At 35.2% G+C, this 19,626-nt stretch overlaps 1 protein-coding gene across 33 annotated transcripts in view; it reads left to right on the top strand.

Moving 5' to 3' along the window:
* MEF2C (myocyte enhancer factor 2C) overlaps positions 1–18,784 on the top strand; it is a 170,523-nt gene extending 151,739 nt beyond the window's left edge. For 12 of the 33 annotated variants that reach the window (XM_055387494.2, XM_055387492.2, XM_055387486.2 and 9 more), the window contains 4 exons: positions 5,156–5,328; positions 7,701–7,830; positions 8,412–8,547; positions 14,105–18,784. In XM_055387494.2, the coding sequence (XP_055243469.1) occupies positions 5,156–5,328; positions 7,701–7,830; positions 8,412–8,547; positions 14,105–14,426 (761 nt within the window). In that variant the 3' untranslated portion in view covers positions 14,427–18,784. Of the gene's footprint in view, positions 1–5,155; positions 5,329–6,819; positions 6,844–7,700; positions 7,831–8,411; positions 8,548–14,104 lie in introns of all 33 variants that reach the window. The other 21 variants (XM_055387503.2, XM_055387501.2, XM_055387504.2 and 18 more) reach the window with 3 other exon arrangements.
* The last annotated feature ends 842 nt before the right edge of the window (positions 18,785–19,626 follow it).

Raw genomic sequence — 19,626 nt, 5'->3', positions numbered from 1 at the left:
AATGTGCTGTGAAATGATTAACAGGTGCAACAGGTAGAAAAGAAGCTTTAATTAACTCTCTGTAAACAAATCTAGTAGGTGGGCACTTACATGATTTCCTGGCTTTCATATTATATGGTAGATAAGCAGTTTGTCTCAATAATGTACTTGGTCATCAGTTTGCAATCATTATCTAAAATATAAAATTTTCTCGAGTAGCATAAAGAGACCCTTGATGTTTCAATTTAACAAGTCACTCATTACATTTTCAGTTCTCACCTCATTGTCCCTCAATAACTTACCTTTTAGTGCCTTTCCTGAATAATTCTTAATTTTTCTAGCATATTCTATATATCTATTTTTTAAGCACCTGAAACATATAAAGAACTAGTACTCTGTATTATCACTGCCACTAATTGCAGCAGAGGGGAGTGAATTCAGTGTGGGCTGAAGTTGTCTGAAAGGCATCATGAAAGAGGTGGAACTTTAGTTGATCCTTAAAAGATAAATTTGAATTAAACAGGAGAGCCAATACTGCCAGTTATTGAACTGCTAGAGCAAAGATTTGCATATATTCCGAGGACCATAAGGCGGGCTGTGACCATTGGAAATTAGGTTTCATAGATAGAGTGTGTCAACTGTAGACAGTTCTGAGAGCCAGGCAGGGCACTGACTCAACTGTGTTAAGCACTCATGTTTGAAAAAGGAACATGATGGAAGTAGCAGTTCAGAAAGACTTCCTTGAGTGGGTTGGTTAGCATCACACAAATGCACAAAAGTTTGCATACAGCTTTAAGGAACTCCTCTGAAGGCCTGAAACTCCTCTTAAGGGCTGGTGAAGAACCCCTCAACTAGAGACCAGAGGCCCAGATGGAGAGTTGCTGAAATATTTATTCAAATGGTGATGAAAGCCAAAGCTAAGATGGTGGCAGTGGAAGTAGAGACAGGCATTTTTGAAGAAAAATGAATAAGATTTGGTATCTCATTGGATATGGAGATGGAAGAAGGAGAGGGGATAATGGAAGATGACAGTTTGGTAGATTAAAAAATGGTTATGCCAATGGCAGAACTAGCCATGGTCCATAGTGACTAATTCTGTTTATGCTTATTAGTCTTATATGCTTGTATTCATAATTGAAAGTCCTAGAAAAGAAAAAGAAACAAGTGAAGAAAACTCAAAATGCCTAAACATCCAAATAAAAGAAAGTTTCAGAACTTTGAGCTCAAAGAGAGCTACATGTTCAAGTGAGCTCTGTGAGACAAGGCAAAATGCCTTCCTCATAATATCTTAAGCCAGGAATATGTTCTTTGAATTTACAACTTCTTAAAATAGGAGTCAATAAAAAAAAAATGCAGCAAGTGTTTGCAAGTTAACTGGGGAGAAAAATGTTTTTCTCCTAACACCACATTCAAGTTCTATGTATTGACACTAACTTTAATATGAGTATATACAAACTTGTAACCAGAAGAGGTAGATTCTCTAATCCTTTGTGTAAGTTAACTCATATATGCTTAAATTTGTTATTTTTATGTAAAACAATATTTTTAATCAAATGAAACTATAAAACAAACTGACTCTAAAGTTGGTCTGTACTTCATTTTCTTATAATCTATAATCAGGAAATCCATTCACTCCTGCTTTATAATTTTTGTGCCTTTAAGTGGTCAGAGGAATGTGACATCTGCATACAGTCACGTCTAAATTGATAATTGTCCAGGCAGAGGGTAATTTTAAAACATAGCATGAAAAAAGGTTGAATCCGTATATTAGAAGGTTGTTGAGAGGTGGTGTTTCCCACCTCCCGGACCCCTGAATTTAAATGCGACCATTCTCTTTGGTGAATTTATCTTAAGGTGGGACAACAGGCTCAACACAGGCCGCAGCGTTCTGAGTGAGGAGGAGGCTGCGGTTTCCCAGCCGGTTTAAATGCAGGCTCTTCTTAGCAGTAAACCACACGCATGTATTCATCATTGATTTTCAAATCATAGGTTTCTATATCACTGGTTTAGGATCCACAGTCTTGCATTCCTGAATCTATATTATGCCCAAAGAATAACAATTTGGTGGCTGGAAACAGAAATGGTTATTATACGGCTCCAAAATGCTAGCTGGCACAATATGCTAAAAACAGCAGAAATTCACTAGCAAAAAGCAGAATTTATTTGTTCTTAAAAATAACTTGATGCTCTAAAAATATGAATTTAAGAAGTGTCATCATGGTTCAAAATATTTTACATTTCAATATGTAAACACCTTAAAATATGTGACTAATCTTCTAAAATGGCGTAATTTCCAAATAACAGGAAATATTCCAAGAGAAAAATAGAAGGCTTTTAAAATCAATTTTTTTAGTTTTGAGGTATTTATTGAATGAAAAGCTACAATGTATGTTTACTTTTTTTTCCCCTACTGCTGCCCTGAATCACTGTTTAAAATGTGGGCAAAAAGACATAGGCTTTGTTGGAATTTCTCAGAGAGTTTACTGTAGAAAATGCTAAAAAAAAAAAAAAAAAAAAAAAACTTTTCTCAAGGCCTCCGTGAAGCATTTCCATTTTCGCACACTGGCCCAGTGCTTGTCATATCACAGGACAACACATTTCACGAAGCGGTTTTACTTCCTTTTAGCAAAATAACTCCTCCATGCAAACCAGTATCGGCATCTACCGAGCTGGGGTTTTAGTTTCTTCTGATCTATTCAAGCTTCATTGCACTGCTTAACAGACTTTTTTCTCCCCCTTCTTTTGAAATTACCCAGCTAATTTTCCATTTGATTGTTTATATAAACCAGATCTCACACAGGCTTAATAGATAAGTGACATATGTCTTCAGTGTGTCCATCTGACCTTCAGCTGACAGCAAAGTATAGAGCAGAATTGACCTTGATGTTCTTATTCTCTTTTTATCCCGTAGAATCTATTAATTCAAACTAAGTTCATAACATATTCACAATAATGATTCAGGATGACATATTAAATATAAAACTCCTCTAAGCACTCCATTTTGTCAAGCATTTTTTTTTAAGTGAACATACTCTCTTTTGTTTGTTTTTTTCTTCTAGTGAGAGAAAGTAAATGCATTGTTTTATGTAACAGCTTTTGCCATGGAATACTGTTCGAATTTACTGTAAAGAAAATTTTGGGGTTTGTCATATTTATCTAGCTTTAGAGAATTTGGCTAATTTTCCAGAAGTTTTCTTATAGAAGGGAATTGGTATTCAGATTCAACCAACATTTCTTAAGTGACTCCTGTCACTTAACACACGTTTTGGGGATGTCCAGTTTGCTTTATTTTTGTTTTTTTGCCCCAGGAACTGGGATAATTTTATTCATAATCCAATTGACAGACTTAATCTTGTAGTTATTTGTTATATATTCAGCCTGTTTATTCATGCATAAAATGAGACAGGTAAATGAATGGGATATGAAGAACAAATCTGCTTTATACAGTGTGCCTCAAATATATTTTGCTTCTAAAGATGTTCCCATAAATATCTCCTGAAATATACCTTTGCTCTGCCTTCCCAGTTCCTCGTGGCCTCTATCTCAGGCCATCAAAGTAGTCTCCAGACTGGTCCACACTAGCAGGCCCTACTAATTCCTGAGTATACCAATGCCAGTAGATCTTTCTGACCACTTAGAGGTCTGTGTCATACCTCTACTCTGAAACTTTCATTTCCACCTTATAAACCCAAGGCCTTTTAGCCTGGAATCTGAGATCTCCACAGCCCAACCCCTGCATCCCTCCAGAGCCTCTGACACCCCTCTCTTTTCACGGGTCCCCTTCTAAACAGGTTCCTCTCAGTGCCCCTTACCATGCTCTTTAAACTCCTACCTCAGCCCTTTCTGCCCAGTCACAAGCCTAGCATATCTTCCTATGGCCTTTCTTTAAGGCCCTCATCAACTCCTGCCTCTTCCGTGAATCTTTTATTGGATCACCTCTTCTCTCCCGGGAACTCAATAACACTTAATCTGGATTACTCTGCAGGCACCTCACCCTACGCTGCCTTGTATTGGTCTTTTTGTTTTCCATGAGTATGTATTGGATTACCACAAAGAGATTTCAGAGCTTTTCAAGCCTGGGGCCTTGTCTTTGCATCCTCACTGGGTAGCACACAATCTCACTCATGCAGGGGTAATAGATACTTGTGTTTTGTAATGATGGCAATAACAATGAGGTTTAACTGTCTCCTTTAGAAAGCTTCAGAAAACAACTGTCTAGTTTCTAGCAAGGATTGTTGAATCAGGTAGCTGAGTTCTCTTATTCTCCCTTCAGAGGCAGTGGAGGAAATCAGCAGATGTCTTTCTGAGTCCACTGTCATGCCAGCTCTGCTGGCATTTGTAATCAACTCCTCCCTAGCTCTCTTGGTCGTATTTTGAAATATGAAAAACGCAGACCTTGGGATACCCACTTTTCTGTTAGTAGGATACTGAACATCAGAGACCTAAGAAAACCCTTTCAGTCTTCCAGTTCAATGGCTATTCCTGTGCCTTGGTGAATCAGCACTTTAGCGGAGGCATCATCACTTCATTTCAGCTCCAGGGAAGGAGTCTTGCTTTCTGAAGTTCTGTGTGAGGAGGAAAGCAAGGGTTGTACACTGAACTTAGTAAGGAGGGCAAAGCAGATGGAAGAAAAACCATAGAGAGAATTCACTCAGAGAAAAGCGGAACTGAACAGCGAAATGTGTAAGCGGCTTCCCCTCCTCCTGCATGTCCTAGAAATTACAGTCTTGCTGGTATGCCCTTTCTTCATTTAAGGACACACAGACACACAAAATAAAACCCAAACCAGTGAACTGAAAGAGTGAGTCACGCCAGCCAGGCCTCCGCCAAGCTAGTCAATTAAAGTGCAAGACCAGTTCTGTGCTTTTCTTAGACCCTGAACTACTGTCTGACTTTCTTCCTGAATATTTTTGATAGGAAAAAAAGTATATGCTGACTTCTGAGCAAGTTGATGTATATTGGCTCTCTTCTCATAAAAAGTTTTTAATCTTCCTTCAGAGGACTATTGAATAATTAATTGGGTTACTTGTCCCATGGAGGTCAAATCAGTCATCCTATGGTTTTGCAATGTATGTCTTACCATTAAGCTTTTGTTTTTATTCTCATGTTGTGTATTCTTCGGAAACATATTTGACCTAGATTTCTTCCTAAATGCTTTACTGTTTTTTGTTAACAGGGAACGGGTATGGCAATCCCCGAAACTCACCAGGTCTGCTGGTCTCACCTGGTAACTTGAACAAGAATATGCAAGCAAAATCTCCTCCCCCAATGAATTTAGGAATGAATAACCGTAAACCAGATCTCCGAGTTCTTATTCCACCAGGCAGCAAGAATACGATGCCATCAGTGGTAATACAAAACTACATTTTAAATAAATATTGATAATGTTTTGTATATGTTTTGCTGTTTTTATATTTGTCTAACTTGATGAATTACTTAACATTCTCCCAGAAAATTAACACACCAGTGCCATTGTGACAGAGCCTTGTTTGTATTTAGCTATTATTTCTGGTAACTGGTTTGCATTTCCCTTTTCCGTGTAAAAAAGAAAAAAAATCTGGTGAACTTCACTAGGCTGATGTTCTAGGATAAGAAAAACATTTTCTTTTAAGGCTTTCAATTTATAGTTGGAAAAAAATCAGACACTACCATCGGTCAATCTCTACGTCCCATAAGCAGAGTAATAATAGGTAATGAGGTACTTCATAACATAGTATTTTTACAATATTTATGTCCTCAACATGCTGATAGTGAGAAAATACATTCCACAATTTCTAAATGAACTTTCTCCTGTTAATTAGCAAATTCTTTCTTAGATGTATTGCAATGATTATATCTAATACATCGCATGCCTGCACACTGCCTCAATTCATCTTTCCATACATGTACTTCATGAAAATAGCTATCTCTCAAAAGCAAATTAAAATCCCAGGCATTTTAGGAACAAAGGTTATATTTTACATCAAAAAAGAATTGTAGCACCTCTAAGAAAGATAAATAAATAAGAAATTTTAAATAGAGATTATATCCCCAGACCCTGGCATTTTTCTTTCTTCTGGGTCTGCATGCCTAAGATGAAGATAATGTTATGGGACCAAATTCAACAACAAAGAGACTTACATCAGTGTTCTACAAATGAGCTTTGCTTAAGAGCAAGAACGTTTAAAACCAAGATTCCATAGACAAATTTAGATCATTCTGCAAACACATTTATTTTTTTTTTCTTTCTCTGCTCTGTGGCAAGCTTCAGGGTAAAACAGTCCTGTGAGCTGATTAGTTTATTATGGCACAGTGCAGATTAATTTTGAATATCAACCAAAAACATCACATAATATGCAACATTCCCTTCAGAAAAAAACTGGGTCTAATAAATATAACCTCCTACAGGGCTACAGCCAAGCAGTGTGGGCCGTGCATGGCAGGCCATCTCTATCAACAGATTTATTCCAGGTCCCTTAAAACTGATGCTGTCCCAGGGAATCTGTGATGGGTCAGTTAGGTCCCTCTCTGGCAGCCAGGTGTGTAGCTCCTCTTCCTCCAGCAAGTGAGGTTTCAAAGCACAGTCTTTTTTTTTCCTTCAAAATGAAGTGATGAAATAATGAACATTGAGACACTGACCTGGGCTGAAAACCGCGTAGATTGTCTTCACATTTGAGACAAACAGCTCATTAAGGGAAACAAAGAATGTCTTTGTAAGGAGTTATCTTTGGAGTCTGGGTTTTAAAACTGTTTAAACTGTTGTGTCTATCGGAAGATGCTTTTCCTTTTGTTGAAAAGATTTTGCCCAATTATAAATATTTACGGACACTAATTAATAAAACTCCTTCCGCATGCTCTCAGTCTGAGGATGTCGACCTGCTTTTGGTAAGTGGTGAGAGCGCTTCCCTCAAATGGCATGGGCAAAGCTACTTTTAGGTAGAGGTGGTAGCTTTGATAAAATTGGAAGATATTGGAAGTTACCACAGTATGTCAACATTGATTATGTTTAAATACCATTAATGTCTGGCATCACTCACAGGTGAAAAGAATGTCAGGTGTTTTTTTTTTGTTTCAATATTTTTTCTGTTTTCAATATTTTAGGACAATTTATAGTAAAACTTAAACAAAAATATTATTTCGTTACATAAAATATTTCTTCTTCTGGGAATTAAAGTCTCATGATTTTAAGTTTATGTGGTGGATCTTTTATCTCTTTACTGTAATGAGTTAAATATTCGCATTAGCTGCTTTGCCATCTAGTTTGAGGGAAGTTTAGAAGAATCTGAACAAAGTGGTCACAGCACCACCTGCTGGTCAAAATATAACATGAGCCCCTACTCATTTGCTCTCCGCTGTGTGTAGAACTGAACATAAAAACTACCATGGTTGATTTTAATTTTTTTTAATTTGCATTTGAATAAAAACTGAAACAATAGAAGTACAGTATACATATTTCATCAGTTTTCAACATAGTCTGTTTTTACCCATAATAAAGCTATGGTACTTGTTACTAGTTCAGTTGCCTAGGAGATACTGATGTAATGGGTTACTATGGCAACAGCTGGTCTCTTGAAGGATTGTAAATGATAGGGTTGGCAGAGTTCACAGAGACACATGTTAAATGATTAATTTCATGAGATTTGTACCAAGTTATCTCTTTATGTGCAAAACTAATACTGAAATCTAATATTTTTAACTTTTAAAAAAATTCATCAGTAATGTCTTTTTATTTACTTTAAAAGAATCAAAGGATAAATAACTCCCAGTCGGCTCAGTCATTGGCTACCCCAGTGGTTTCCGTAGCAACTCCTACTTTACCAGGACAAGGAATGGGAGGATATCCATCAGCCATTTCAACAACATATGGTACCGGTGAGTAGCTTTGTCATGTGCAATTAGTACACTAAATACTTTTTATTGAAAAGCAAGATGAAAAAGTTATCTTTTACTCTATTAGGAAGCTTTATTTAGGGCCTGCGCTGTCCGCAGCACTGCAACATTACCCATTCTTTACTAAGACAAAGTGAATATCCACATTTTTCTTTCTTAACTGACTGAAAGTTTTATTTATGCAACCTGAGTTCAAAATAGAAACACACTTTCAAGAAAATTGAGCTGTTTCTTTGATGTAATAAAAAGCTCACTTTCTCAGGATTGTTTAACATTTCTACATCATCAAATATGTACATACCTTTATACTAGATTGTAGTTCTAATAAACTAGAATTGCGGACTATGCTACTTCAGAGCATTTGTGGAATACTTATTTTTGGTTTATAGTATATTCCTTTTAAATTAGAATTATCGCTGATGCTTTATCTCCCCTCCCCTCAAAATTAAAAATATATATAATAACGATAATCCTAATAGAATATTCTGGAAATTGAAAATGTTTATTCTATTTACCATTTGATAATTTCTAAATTTAATATTTTCCCTTGTTTTATTCTTTAGAGTACTCTCTGAGTAGTGCAGACCTGTCATCTCTGTCTGGGTTTAACACCGCCAGCGCTCTTCACCTTGGTTCAGTAACTGGCTGGCAACAGCAACACCTACATAACATGCCACCATCTGCCCTCAGTCAATTGGGGTAAGCAATATTATTTTTTATAATATAATTTTAGAATGCATTTTGAAAAACAAATGACAGTCTCTAAATATGTGCTTTAATATCCCATTAACGGGTATAAAATTCTACTTTATTGAAATCCAAGTGTAATTTTCAGATCAATACTTTTCAAGTAGCTTAAATCTTATATACCTGTTTTTTAAGAGGACAGCGAGCTCTGTAATAATGAGGTAAATTATTTCCTTATTGTTTTAGGCTACATTGGTTTCCACTTCTATCAGTGATATAATTTTTATTTAGTTTTCACACAGTTCATTTGGGACATAAGAAGGCATTTATAGTACAAGCTTAGATATTTGAGAATTTTTCTTTTTTCACATAAACCATATAGTTTATGCTACTGTTAACCTAATACACATAGGAACAACTAGTCAATTGATACACAGGCTTCATGTATTTATAATGTACTGATAGTATAGTTGTATACTTATAGATATTTTAAGAAATATATGTATATAATACTAACTAGTACATATAATACTAATTACCTAAATTTGGACATAAAAATACTTTTTGTTTTATGTAGTCAGAGGATGTATCTTTCTGCCCCCTTGTGGTAGTTTTCAGATATGTCTTTATCATAGAAATGACTCCTGTCATTTATCTATGGAAACGTTCAAACCTTTAAAAAGCTCTGAATTCACAATTCACACTATTTCATATAAAACAAATCTTTTTTTAAAAAAGCTTAAAACATTAACTGAAAGCCTGACTGTAAATTTAATAAGTCCAAAATTGCAATTAATCTTCAAAAGAAAATACCAGGAGGATATAAAATATTTAAAGATAACAAGCTTTTATATTTTAAAAATATTCTGTCTGCCTAGCCCACTTTTACTTTTCTGCTTAGCCATTTGTTATCGTTAATCGCTTAGCTGTATTAGTTAACTAGTTATATATCCATATGTGTAAGGAGACAGTGAGAATAAAACACTGATTAGTATAAAAGTCACTGATTTATACCACAACTTTGTGTCTCTTATGTTTGCTGGTGCCCTCTCTCCCCTCACCCACTAGCTTTCACATGATAGTGATTTAGCATATATTAGTGATCTGATTATGAAATATTCACCCGTACACTGTTTGCTTATGTTCATCCTACCGGCTAATCACTGTCATTGAAAATCTAACCTTTCATTTAAATAGTAAGAAAAATTCACGTGATACTGTTGGTCAGCTTTCTTGAAAGATAGTTAACTTTGAAAATACATTACATATTGATCAGCGCAGAGTTTTATCTTTTTAGGACACTTAAATTTTCTCTGGAATGTTAACTATTCAAGTAGACATTAACTGTGGGAACTTCTTCAGGTAATTATCACCAAGCACATAATTCCATCCAGGCAACTAAAAAACATGTACATGTATACATATTTTGTACAAAATATCTACTGCTATGGCTTAGCAGGGAATCCACTGAACATGATTCGTGTCAAAAATAAACATAACTGCTTATTTCCCATTTTTTCGCAAAATTCATCCATTATAGGGCTAGATTTCCCTAAAAGTTATCAATGTCAAAAGCCATATTATTTTCTCTGAATGTGGCTTTTTTTTGTTTTCAATAGTACCTGATAATTTATATTTTTACATATAAACATATTTATTTACATATTTTAACTGTACTACAATTTTAAAACTCTTTTCTATTACAAAGGAAGAATCTAATTCTCTGCTGCCTCTAATAGAGGTTTCAGAAAATGAGAAAGGAGGGACAGCCTTAGACAGAAAGGAACTGAATTACAACAGCCAAAGATTAAGCATTTTGTTCAGCTCCCGGTTCCTTTCAACACTTAATTTCGTTGTGCTTAATTTGACTCTTAGTTTTCTCTGTGAGTTTTAATTGCACTTAATCACTTCCCTTACCCCTCAAATCAATGGAATGACCCTTCCAGTCCTTCCACTGTTGGCCCTTCTCTCTCTCTGCTTCACACACACTCTTTCTCTCCCTCTCACAATCACACACAGAGTAGCTTTTTGAAAGGAGGTTCCTTCACATGGACTACCTCATATTCACACGATTAAATGTTAAACTGTTTTTTTTTAAAAACCCCAAGCTGCAATACTTATGTAAAGTAATTCACATGAGCATCCTTAATTCTTTACAGTGTAAATCAATTTAAAAAGAATTGATACATTTTCCAGGCCAAAGTTGTCGCAGAGATTTGTGTTGCGGGCTCACATTCTTTTGGCTAGAGACAATGTTCATAGCAGAGTGGAATATATTTCAGCTCCACCAAAGTACATATTCCCAGCAGCCCAAGATGGTTACCACAATTCTTTCTCAAAATTGCAAAACCATAAACAGAGTTCTTCATATTTTGTCCATGGAAAAAAAGTTCATTTTGTCCTTTGGAGCTTTAAGTCTTCAAAGCTATACTTTTAAAACCTAGTATCTGATTTTATCTAACCAAGCTAAGTAAGCAACACAAATTGATTTGCTATAGGGAGGAGGATGGCTGACAGAGGAACTTGCCATCAAGAGTTAATGAAAGTCCTTTGAATACTAATATTTGATTTAGTGTAACAGTAAGTTTTAGTGTTTTTCTAAACCACCACCTATAAAAAGGGCAACCTGTTTTCTGGAAGCATTTCCATACGTCATCTTTGTTGATGTGGGTGTTCAGTACATACTGAGAGAGATAACTCTGAGTAGAGATGACTTATAAAAGGTTAGGTTAAATATAGTTTGATAGTCTAATTTCCAGGCGGAGGCAGTAAAAATTTTGAATAAAACTATCCAGTCATGTTTGATTTCTGAACAATTATGGGAAAGGGTAGGAGTTTTCCCAATTCAAAAGCATCTGTAATAGATGAAAATTTGCATAGAGGACTTGATATGGGTAACTTGCATATCTGGCTTCTATCTCCCCACCCACCTCTTTATCACCCACCCACACATATGCAGTATTTCACAATTATCCAGGTCTATAACTATTCGTGTCTATATTTTGTTCTCAAGTAGACCAACATGCTTATATCTGAACCTAGCATATATGCAGTTAAGTTATTTTAATGCTACTTTTTTCTTTTCAAGAAAATACTTCTTTGTTAACAGAGACTAGCCATTCTATTTTATATCCTATGTCACAGTATAATGAAGCTGAATCTAAGATATCACTTGCATTTTACTACTGTGGATTTAGTCCCCAGAACTACTCAAAATGTTTCATGTATGTTTTCAGTGTCAAATGAAATTCCACCAAAAGATAAATTTAAGCTAGTCTGTTTGTAGAAAGGGATAACCAATAATTGTTACATCTTTCATGGGGAAGATACACAGCTAAACCTATACAGGCCAGTTAACATAGGGAGATGACGCAAAGAGGTGAATAATGCAGCTTCCAAAAACTGTATTAAAGAAACAGAATTTTGGTTATATTACTTTTCCCTTACCTTGTCTAGATTAACTGCTTAGACTGTCCAACTCACCAATTTTTTCTTCTAATTTTCTATGTCACCCTCCCTGTGAAGACATAATCTATATGTCAAAGAGCAAGCAAAAGTATTTATTGATATATCACTTTTTATTTTCAGGCTCCTAATTCATATTCATTATTAAACAGTTGTGTGATTCATAGCAGAAGCATTTAATTAAATTTTAGTGAAATAGTCTTTCTTAGAGCCAGGAAAATTCTTTATTCCAGAAATCAAAAGACGATTTCCTCAAACATCAAAATGAATCACTAAGTAACTTTGAACCAAGATAAAATAGTCTACCATTATGAATCCTTTTGAAATACAGGTGTTCCCTCTCACCATTTTAACAAGGCTTATTTAATTAAAACTTTTGGAAAATTAGTAAACTGATAGACTATAAAATAATAAGCTACAAATAAATAGCTCCAAATATAAACAGGTGTTTGAAAATTATATACAGTCAGTGTAGTTTCTTGATATAAATGCTAACACTGCTTTGATTATATAAGATCATAAAAGCTAGAGAAAGAAACGCTTATTAAGGAAACAAATAATTCTCCTTTATATTATTCTCTACATTAGCTCATCTATTTATTAATAGGAGAAGGAAAGTAATTCTTTGCCAGTAGGTGGTGCTTTTGTACAAAACATCACTCAAAGATAAACTCGTTTCTGACTAATTTTATATCACTATACATCTTGAGTTTGCATCTCCCTAAAAGCCAGCCCCAAGTTACTTCACTTTTTTTCTGAAATATATACTTTTTATCTCACTGCTCATGATGACATTGTTAGTGCCAACTAATTCTCTCCACTGGAAAGCAGCGTAATTACATACATTAGTAAGTAGGCTTGCTTTCCTTTGTTTAAAATGGGTGTGTCTGTATGGATAATTCTTCACTTGGATTCTTCCTCAGTAAAAGAGAGTACCATGCTCTTTTGACAATATAGTCAAGTAATCCTGACTCTAGCTGTGGAAGTCAGTGTAATTAGTGTAAGAAGAGTAAAAGCATCTTAAAATTGATGCCAGCAATGCCACTATGGTTTATCCTGATCAAAGTCATTGTGATTGCTAATCTACACTTAAGGGCTTAATGCTTTTTTCCTCTAGAATTCCAAGTTTCTAAATTTTCCCAGATTTTGGAAAAAGGAAAAATTATTCTCTCTGGGAATATATGAGGATTAAGGATTATAAACACAGTAAAATCACACTACATCCTTCTTGGCAACAAGCTTTCCTTAGGCAACACCAGATTCATCAACTAATGCCAATGATACATAAGAGGAGTGGTAGCCTAAGAACCGCATCAGGGAGTGACTAACATTAATAAAATTGAGGTCATTGTGGAACACAAAGTATTTTCATCTCATGTAACTGCAAAAGGATGAAGAAAGGCAAATTATCAGTTTTAATGGAGTAGAAAGTCTTAAGTGTTTGAAAACCAACGTTTAAACTTTCTGCAGATAATTTTCAATTTCCCTCCCCCTTTCCCTTTTTTCCACCTCCAAAGCTTTTTACCAGATACAGTTATTGTGCAGCATTTGAGTTCTAGTCATTTAAAATTTAACTCCCTTCACTTTCTCTGAAGACTATGTAATTCCATCTGTATGTGCTTATTAATTGGAGGCAAATATTTATATTGATAATAAACTTTTAAAAATAATATTCAAACACAAGCATTAGTAAATCAAGGAAGTCTAATTCCAGAGCTAAACACTGTATCTAAATGCTTAGAAATTTAATTTTTAGAACTGGTCTAGGGATAGAGTCCATGAACACAGAAAATGCTTTTTCCATTGTGTCTTAAACCTTTCTGAAATGGTAACCTATATGTTTAGGGAGCCTCTCGGAGACTAGAGATATAATTCATGAGGCCTGGACCAGTTAAATACTGTAATTACTACCGGGCAAATCAACAAAGTCATCCTAAATCGCCCTGAGAAGGCGATGCCCTTATGTGCTTCCATGCACGTTCTCTTCACTCTGGGCATGCTCTGGTGTCTATGCGAGTCTTTAAGCTGATGTTTGATGTAATTGTGAGTTCCTGGGGCCTCCAGGCCTCCTTCATCTGTAACTGGGTTTCCTTTCCTCCTACAGAGCTTGCACTAGCACTCATTTATCTCAGAGTTCAAATCTCTCCCTGCCTTCTACTCAAAGCCTCAACATCAAGTCAGAACCTGTTTCTCCTCCTAGAGACCGTACCACCACCCCTTCGAGATACCCACAACACACGCGCCACGAGGCGGGGAGATCTCCTGTTGACAGCTTGAGCAGCTGTAGCAGTTCGTACGACGGGAGCGACCGAGAGGATCACCGGAACGAATTCCACTCCCCCATTGGACTCACCAGACCTTCGCCGGACGAAAGGGAAAGTCCCTCAGTCAAGCGCATGCGACTTTCTGAAGGATGGGCAACATGATCAGATTATTACTCACTAGTTTTTTTTTTTTCTTGCAGTGTGTGTGTGTGCTATACCTTAATGGGGAAGGGGGGTCGATATGCATTATATGTGCCGTGTGTGGAAAAAAAAAAAGTCAGGTACTCTGTTTTGTAAAAGTACTTTTAAATTGCCTCAGTGATACAGTATAAAGATAAACAGAAATGCTGAGATAAGCTTAGCACTTGAGTTGTACAACAGAACACTTGTACAAAATAGATTTTAAGGCTAACTTCTTTTCACTGTTGTGCTCCTTTGCAAAATGTATGTTACAATAGATAGTGTCATGTTGCAGGTTCAACGTTATTTACATGTAAATAGACAAAAGGAAACATTTGCCAAAAGCGGCAGATCTTTACTGAAAGAGAGAGCAGCTGTTATGCAACATATAGAAAAATGTATAGATGCTTGGACAGACCCGGTAATGGGTGGCCATTGGTAAATGTTAGGAACACACCAGGTCACCTGACATCCCAAGAATGCTCACAAACCTGCAGGCATATCATTGGCGTATGGCACTCATTAAAAAGGATCAAAGACCATTAAAAGAGGACCATACCTATTTAAAAAAATGTGGAGTTGGAGGGCTAACGTATTTAATTAAATAAATAAATAAATCTGGGTCTGCATCTCTTATTAAATAAAAATATAAAAATATGTACATTACATTTTGCTTATTTTCATATAAAAGGTAAGACAGAGTTTGCAAAGCATTTGTGGCTTTTTGTAGTTTACTTAAGCCAAAATGTGTTTTTTTCCCCTTGATAGCTTCGCTAATATTTTAAACAGTCCTGTAAAAAACCAAAAAGGACTTTTTGTATAGAAAGCACTACCCTAAGCCATGAAGAACTCCATGCTTTGCTAACCAAGATAACTGTTTTCTCTTTGTAGAAGTTTTGTTTTTGAAATGTGTATTTCTAATTATATAAAATATTAAGAATCTTTTAAAAAAATCTGTGAAATTAACATGCTTGTGTATAGCTTTCTAATATATATAATATTATGGTAATAGCAGAAGTTTTGTTATCTTAATAGCGGGAGGGGGGTATATTTGTGCAGTTGCACATTTGAGTAACTATTTTCTTTCTGTTTTCTTTTACTCTGCTTACATTTTATAAGTTTAAGGTCAGCTGTCAAAAGGATAACCTGTGGGGTTAGAACATATCACATTGCAACACCCTAAATTGTTTTTAATACATTAGCAATCTATTGGGTCAACTGACATCCATTGTATATACTAGTTTCTTTCATGCTATTTTTATTTTGTTTTTTGCATTTTTATCAAATGCAGGGCCCCTTTCTGATCTCACCATTTCACCATGCATCTTGGAATTCAGTAAGTGCATATCCTAACTTGCCCATATTCTAAATCATCTGGTTGGTTTTCAGCCTAGAATTTGATACGCTTTTTAGAAATATGCCCAGAATAGAAAAGCTATGTTGGGGCACATGTCCTGCAAATATGGCCCTAGAAACAAGTGATATGGAATTTACTTGGTGAATAAGTTATAAATTCCCACAGAAGAAAAATGTGAAAGACTGGGTGCTAGACAAGAAGGAAGCAGGTAAAGGGATAGTTGCTTTGTCATCCGTTTTTAATTATTTTAACTGACCCTTGACAATCTTGTCAGCAATATAGGACTGTTGAACAATCCCGGTGTGTCAGGACCCCCAAATGTCACTTCTGCATAAAGCATGTATGTCATCTATTTTTTCTTCAATAAAGAGATTTAATAGCCATTTCAAGAAATCCCATAAAGAACCTCTCTATGTCCCTTTTTTTAATTTAAAAAAATGACTCTTGTCTAATATTCGTCTATAAGGGATTAATTTTCAGACCCTTTAATAAGTGAGTGCCATAAGAAAGTCAATATATATTGTTTAAAAGATATTTCAGTCTAGGAAAGATTTTCCTTCTCTTGGAATGTGAAGATCTGTCGATTCATCTCCAATCATATGCATTGACATACACAGCAAAGAAGATATAGGCAGTAATATCAACACTGCTATATCATGTGTAGGACATTTCTTATCCATTTTTTCTCTTTTACTTGCATAGTTGCTATGTGTTTCTCATTGTAAAAGGCTGCCGCTGGGTGGCAGAAGCCAAGAGACCTTATTAACTAGGCTATATTTTTCTTAACTTGATCTGAAATCCACAATTAGACCACAATGCACCTTTGGTTGTATCCATAAAGGATGCTAGCCTGCCTTGTACTAATGTTTTATATACTAAAAAAAAAAAAAATCTATCAACCATTTCATATATATCCCACTACTCAAGGTATCCATGGAACATGAAAGAATAACATTTATGCAGAGGAAAAACAAAAACATCCCTGAAAATATACACACTCATACACACACACGCACAGGGGAAAAAAATAAGAAAATCATTTTCCTCACCATAGACTTGATCACATCCTTACAACCCATCCTTCTAACTTGATGTGTATAAAATATGCAAACATGTCACAAATGTTCTTTGTCATTTCAAAATACTTTAGTATATCAATATCAGTAGATACCAGTGGGTGGGAAAGGGTCATTACATGAAAATATGAAGAAATAGCCATATTAGTTTTTTAACCTGCAATTTGCCTCAGCAACAAAGAAAAAGTGAATTTTTAATGCTGAAGATAAAGTAAGCTAAAGTACCAGCAGAAGCCTTGGCTATTTATAGCAGTTCTCACAATAGTTTTATAAGAACATGAAGAGAACAGAATCACTTGAAAATGGATGCCAGTCATCTCTTGTTCCCACTACTGAATTCTTATAAAGTGGTGGCAAGATAGCGAAGGGATAATCTGAGAATTTTTTAGAGATGATTTAATGAGAAGAAGCACAATTTTGATTGTGATGAGTCACTTTCTGTAAACAATCTTGGTCTATCTTTACCCTTATACCTTATCTGTAATTTACCATTATTGTATTTGCAAAGCTAGTATGGTTTTTAATCACAGTAAATCCTTTGTATTCCAGACTTTAGGGCAGAGCCCTGAGGGAGTATTATTTTACATAACCCGTCCTAGAGTAACATTTTAGGCAACATTCTTCATTGCAAGTGAAAGATCCATAAGTGGCATTTTACACGACTGCGAGTATTGTTATATCTAATCCTATTTTAAAAGATTTTTGGTAATATGAAGCTTGAATACTGGTAACAGTGATGCAATATACGCAAGCTGCACAACCTGTATATTGTATGCATTGCTGCGTGGAGGCTGTTTATTTCAACCTTTTTAAAAATTGTGTTTTTTAGTAAAATGGCTTATTTTTTCCCAAAGGTGGAATTTAGCATTTTGTAATGATGAATATAAAAATACCTGTCATCCCCAGATCATTTAAAAGTTAACTAAAGTGAGAATGAAAAAACAAAATTCCAAGACACTTTTTAAAAGAATGTCTGCCCTCACACACTTTTATGGATTTGTTTTTCTTACATACCCATCTTTTAACTTAGAGATAGCATTTTTTGCCCTCTTTATTTTGTTGTTTGTTTCTCCAGAGAGTAAACGCTTTGTAGTTCTTTCTTTAAAAAACATTTTTTTTAAAGAAGAAGCCACTTGAACCCTCAATAAAGGCTGTTGCCTAAGCATGGCATACTTCATCTGTTCTCATTTGTGCCATCTGCCGTGATGTCGTCACTTTTATGGCGTTAATTTCCTGCCACTACAGATCTTTTGAAGATTGCTGGAATACTGGTGTCTGTTAGAATGCTTCAGACTACAGATGTAATTAAAGGCTTTTCTTAATATGTTTTAACCAAAGATGTGGAGCAATCCAAGCCACATATCTTCTACATCAAATTTTTCCATTTTGGTTATTTTCATAATCTGGTATTGCATTTTGCCTTCCCTGTTCATACCTCAAATTGATTCATACCTCAGTTTAATTCAGAGAGGTCAGTTAAGTGACGGATTCTGTTGTGGTTTGAATGCAGTACCAGTGTTCTCTTCGAGCAAAGTAGACCTGGGTCACTGTAGGCATAGGACTTGGATTGCTTCAGATGGTTTGCTGTATCATTTTTCTTCTTTTTCTTTTCCTGGGGACTTGTTTCCATTAAATGAGAGTAATTAAAATCGCTTGTAAATGAGGGCATACAAGCATTTGCAACAAATATTCAAATAGAGGCTCACAGCGGCATAAGCTGGACTTTGTCGCCACTAGATGACAAGATGTTATAACTAAGTTAAACCACATCTGTGTATCTCAAGGGACTTAATTCAGCTGTCTGTAGTGAATAAAAGTGGGAAATTTTCAAAAGTTTCTCCTGCTGGAAATAAGGTATAATTTGTATTTTGCAGACAATTCAGTAAAGTTACTGGCTTTCTTAGTGATGCAGTGTCCGTGGTGCATTTTTTTAAATTAATGTTTTGCTGTTTAAATTTATTCAATTTTATTGTGTTTTTTACAAAGCAGCTTATGCCACAAGCACAAATGAGCTTTCTCAGTTTTCAACTCAAAATATTATATGAAAAGATGGATATGTGTGTTTGTGTGGGAGGGGTGTGAATTGGATAACAGTTCTTAGGGTATTACAGAATTCAGCCAGTGGTGGAAGTTTAAGGTTCTTATTGAATGGTTCAACTTCTTTATCAAAGAAGTTCCATGAAGATCTTTGATAACCTGTTTAAATGTACAGAATTTTTCAAAAGCCACTGTGAAAAGCAGTACCGTAAGTTATTTTTTAACTAAAATCTGTAGAAAGTGTTTCCAAAAGCAGTTCCTTTTTTCTTCATCAAAGTAATTTCTAAAAGTTGAAAACATAGGCTTATAAATCTGAATAAATTAGTGAATTCATACATTTTAGAGACTATCAAATATATCCATTATTAACATTCAATAATAATCTCTAAAGGGGAATGTCCTTAAAAAGATTGATACAAAGATTAATTTAAAAACTGAAAAGGAAAACAAGACACCACCAGTTAGCCAGCTGGAGAACTTGGACTTTTGCATTAGTAGTGATATCTGCTCCAAAAAGAATGCAGTTCGAGGAAATGTTGCATATGGCTTCAAAATAGCAGTGCTTTCTGCTTTGTTCTCTTGTATTCATTTTCAGCAAACATGTATTAAGCAATTATTATATGTAACTCATGTGGTGATTCCAGGATGAATGAAGTTGTAGCCCTTTCTCTTAGGAAACTTATAAACTAATAGGAGATAAAAGGCATTCTCA

This window comes from Gorilla gorilla, chromosome 4 (genome assembly GCF_029281585.2).
Source record: "Gorilla gorilla gorilla isolate KB3781 chromosome 4, NHGRI_mGorGor1-v2.1_pri, whole genome shotgun sequence".
Classification (NCBI taxonomy): Eukaryota; Metazoa; Chordata; class Mammalia; order Primates; family Hominidae; genus Gorilla; species Gorilla gorilla.
Note: the sequence above shows the minus strand (reverse complement) of the source record. Positions and strands in the feature narration are given on the sequence as shown.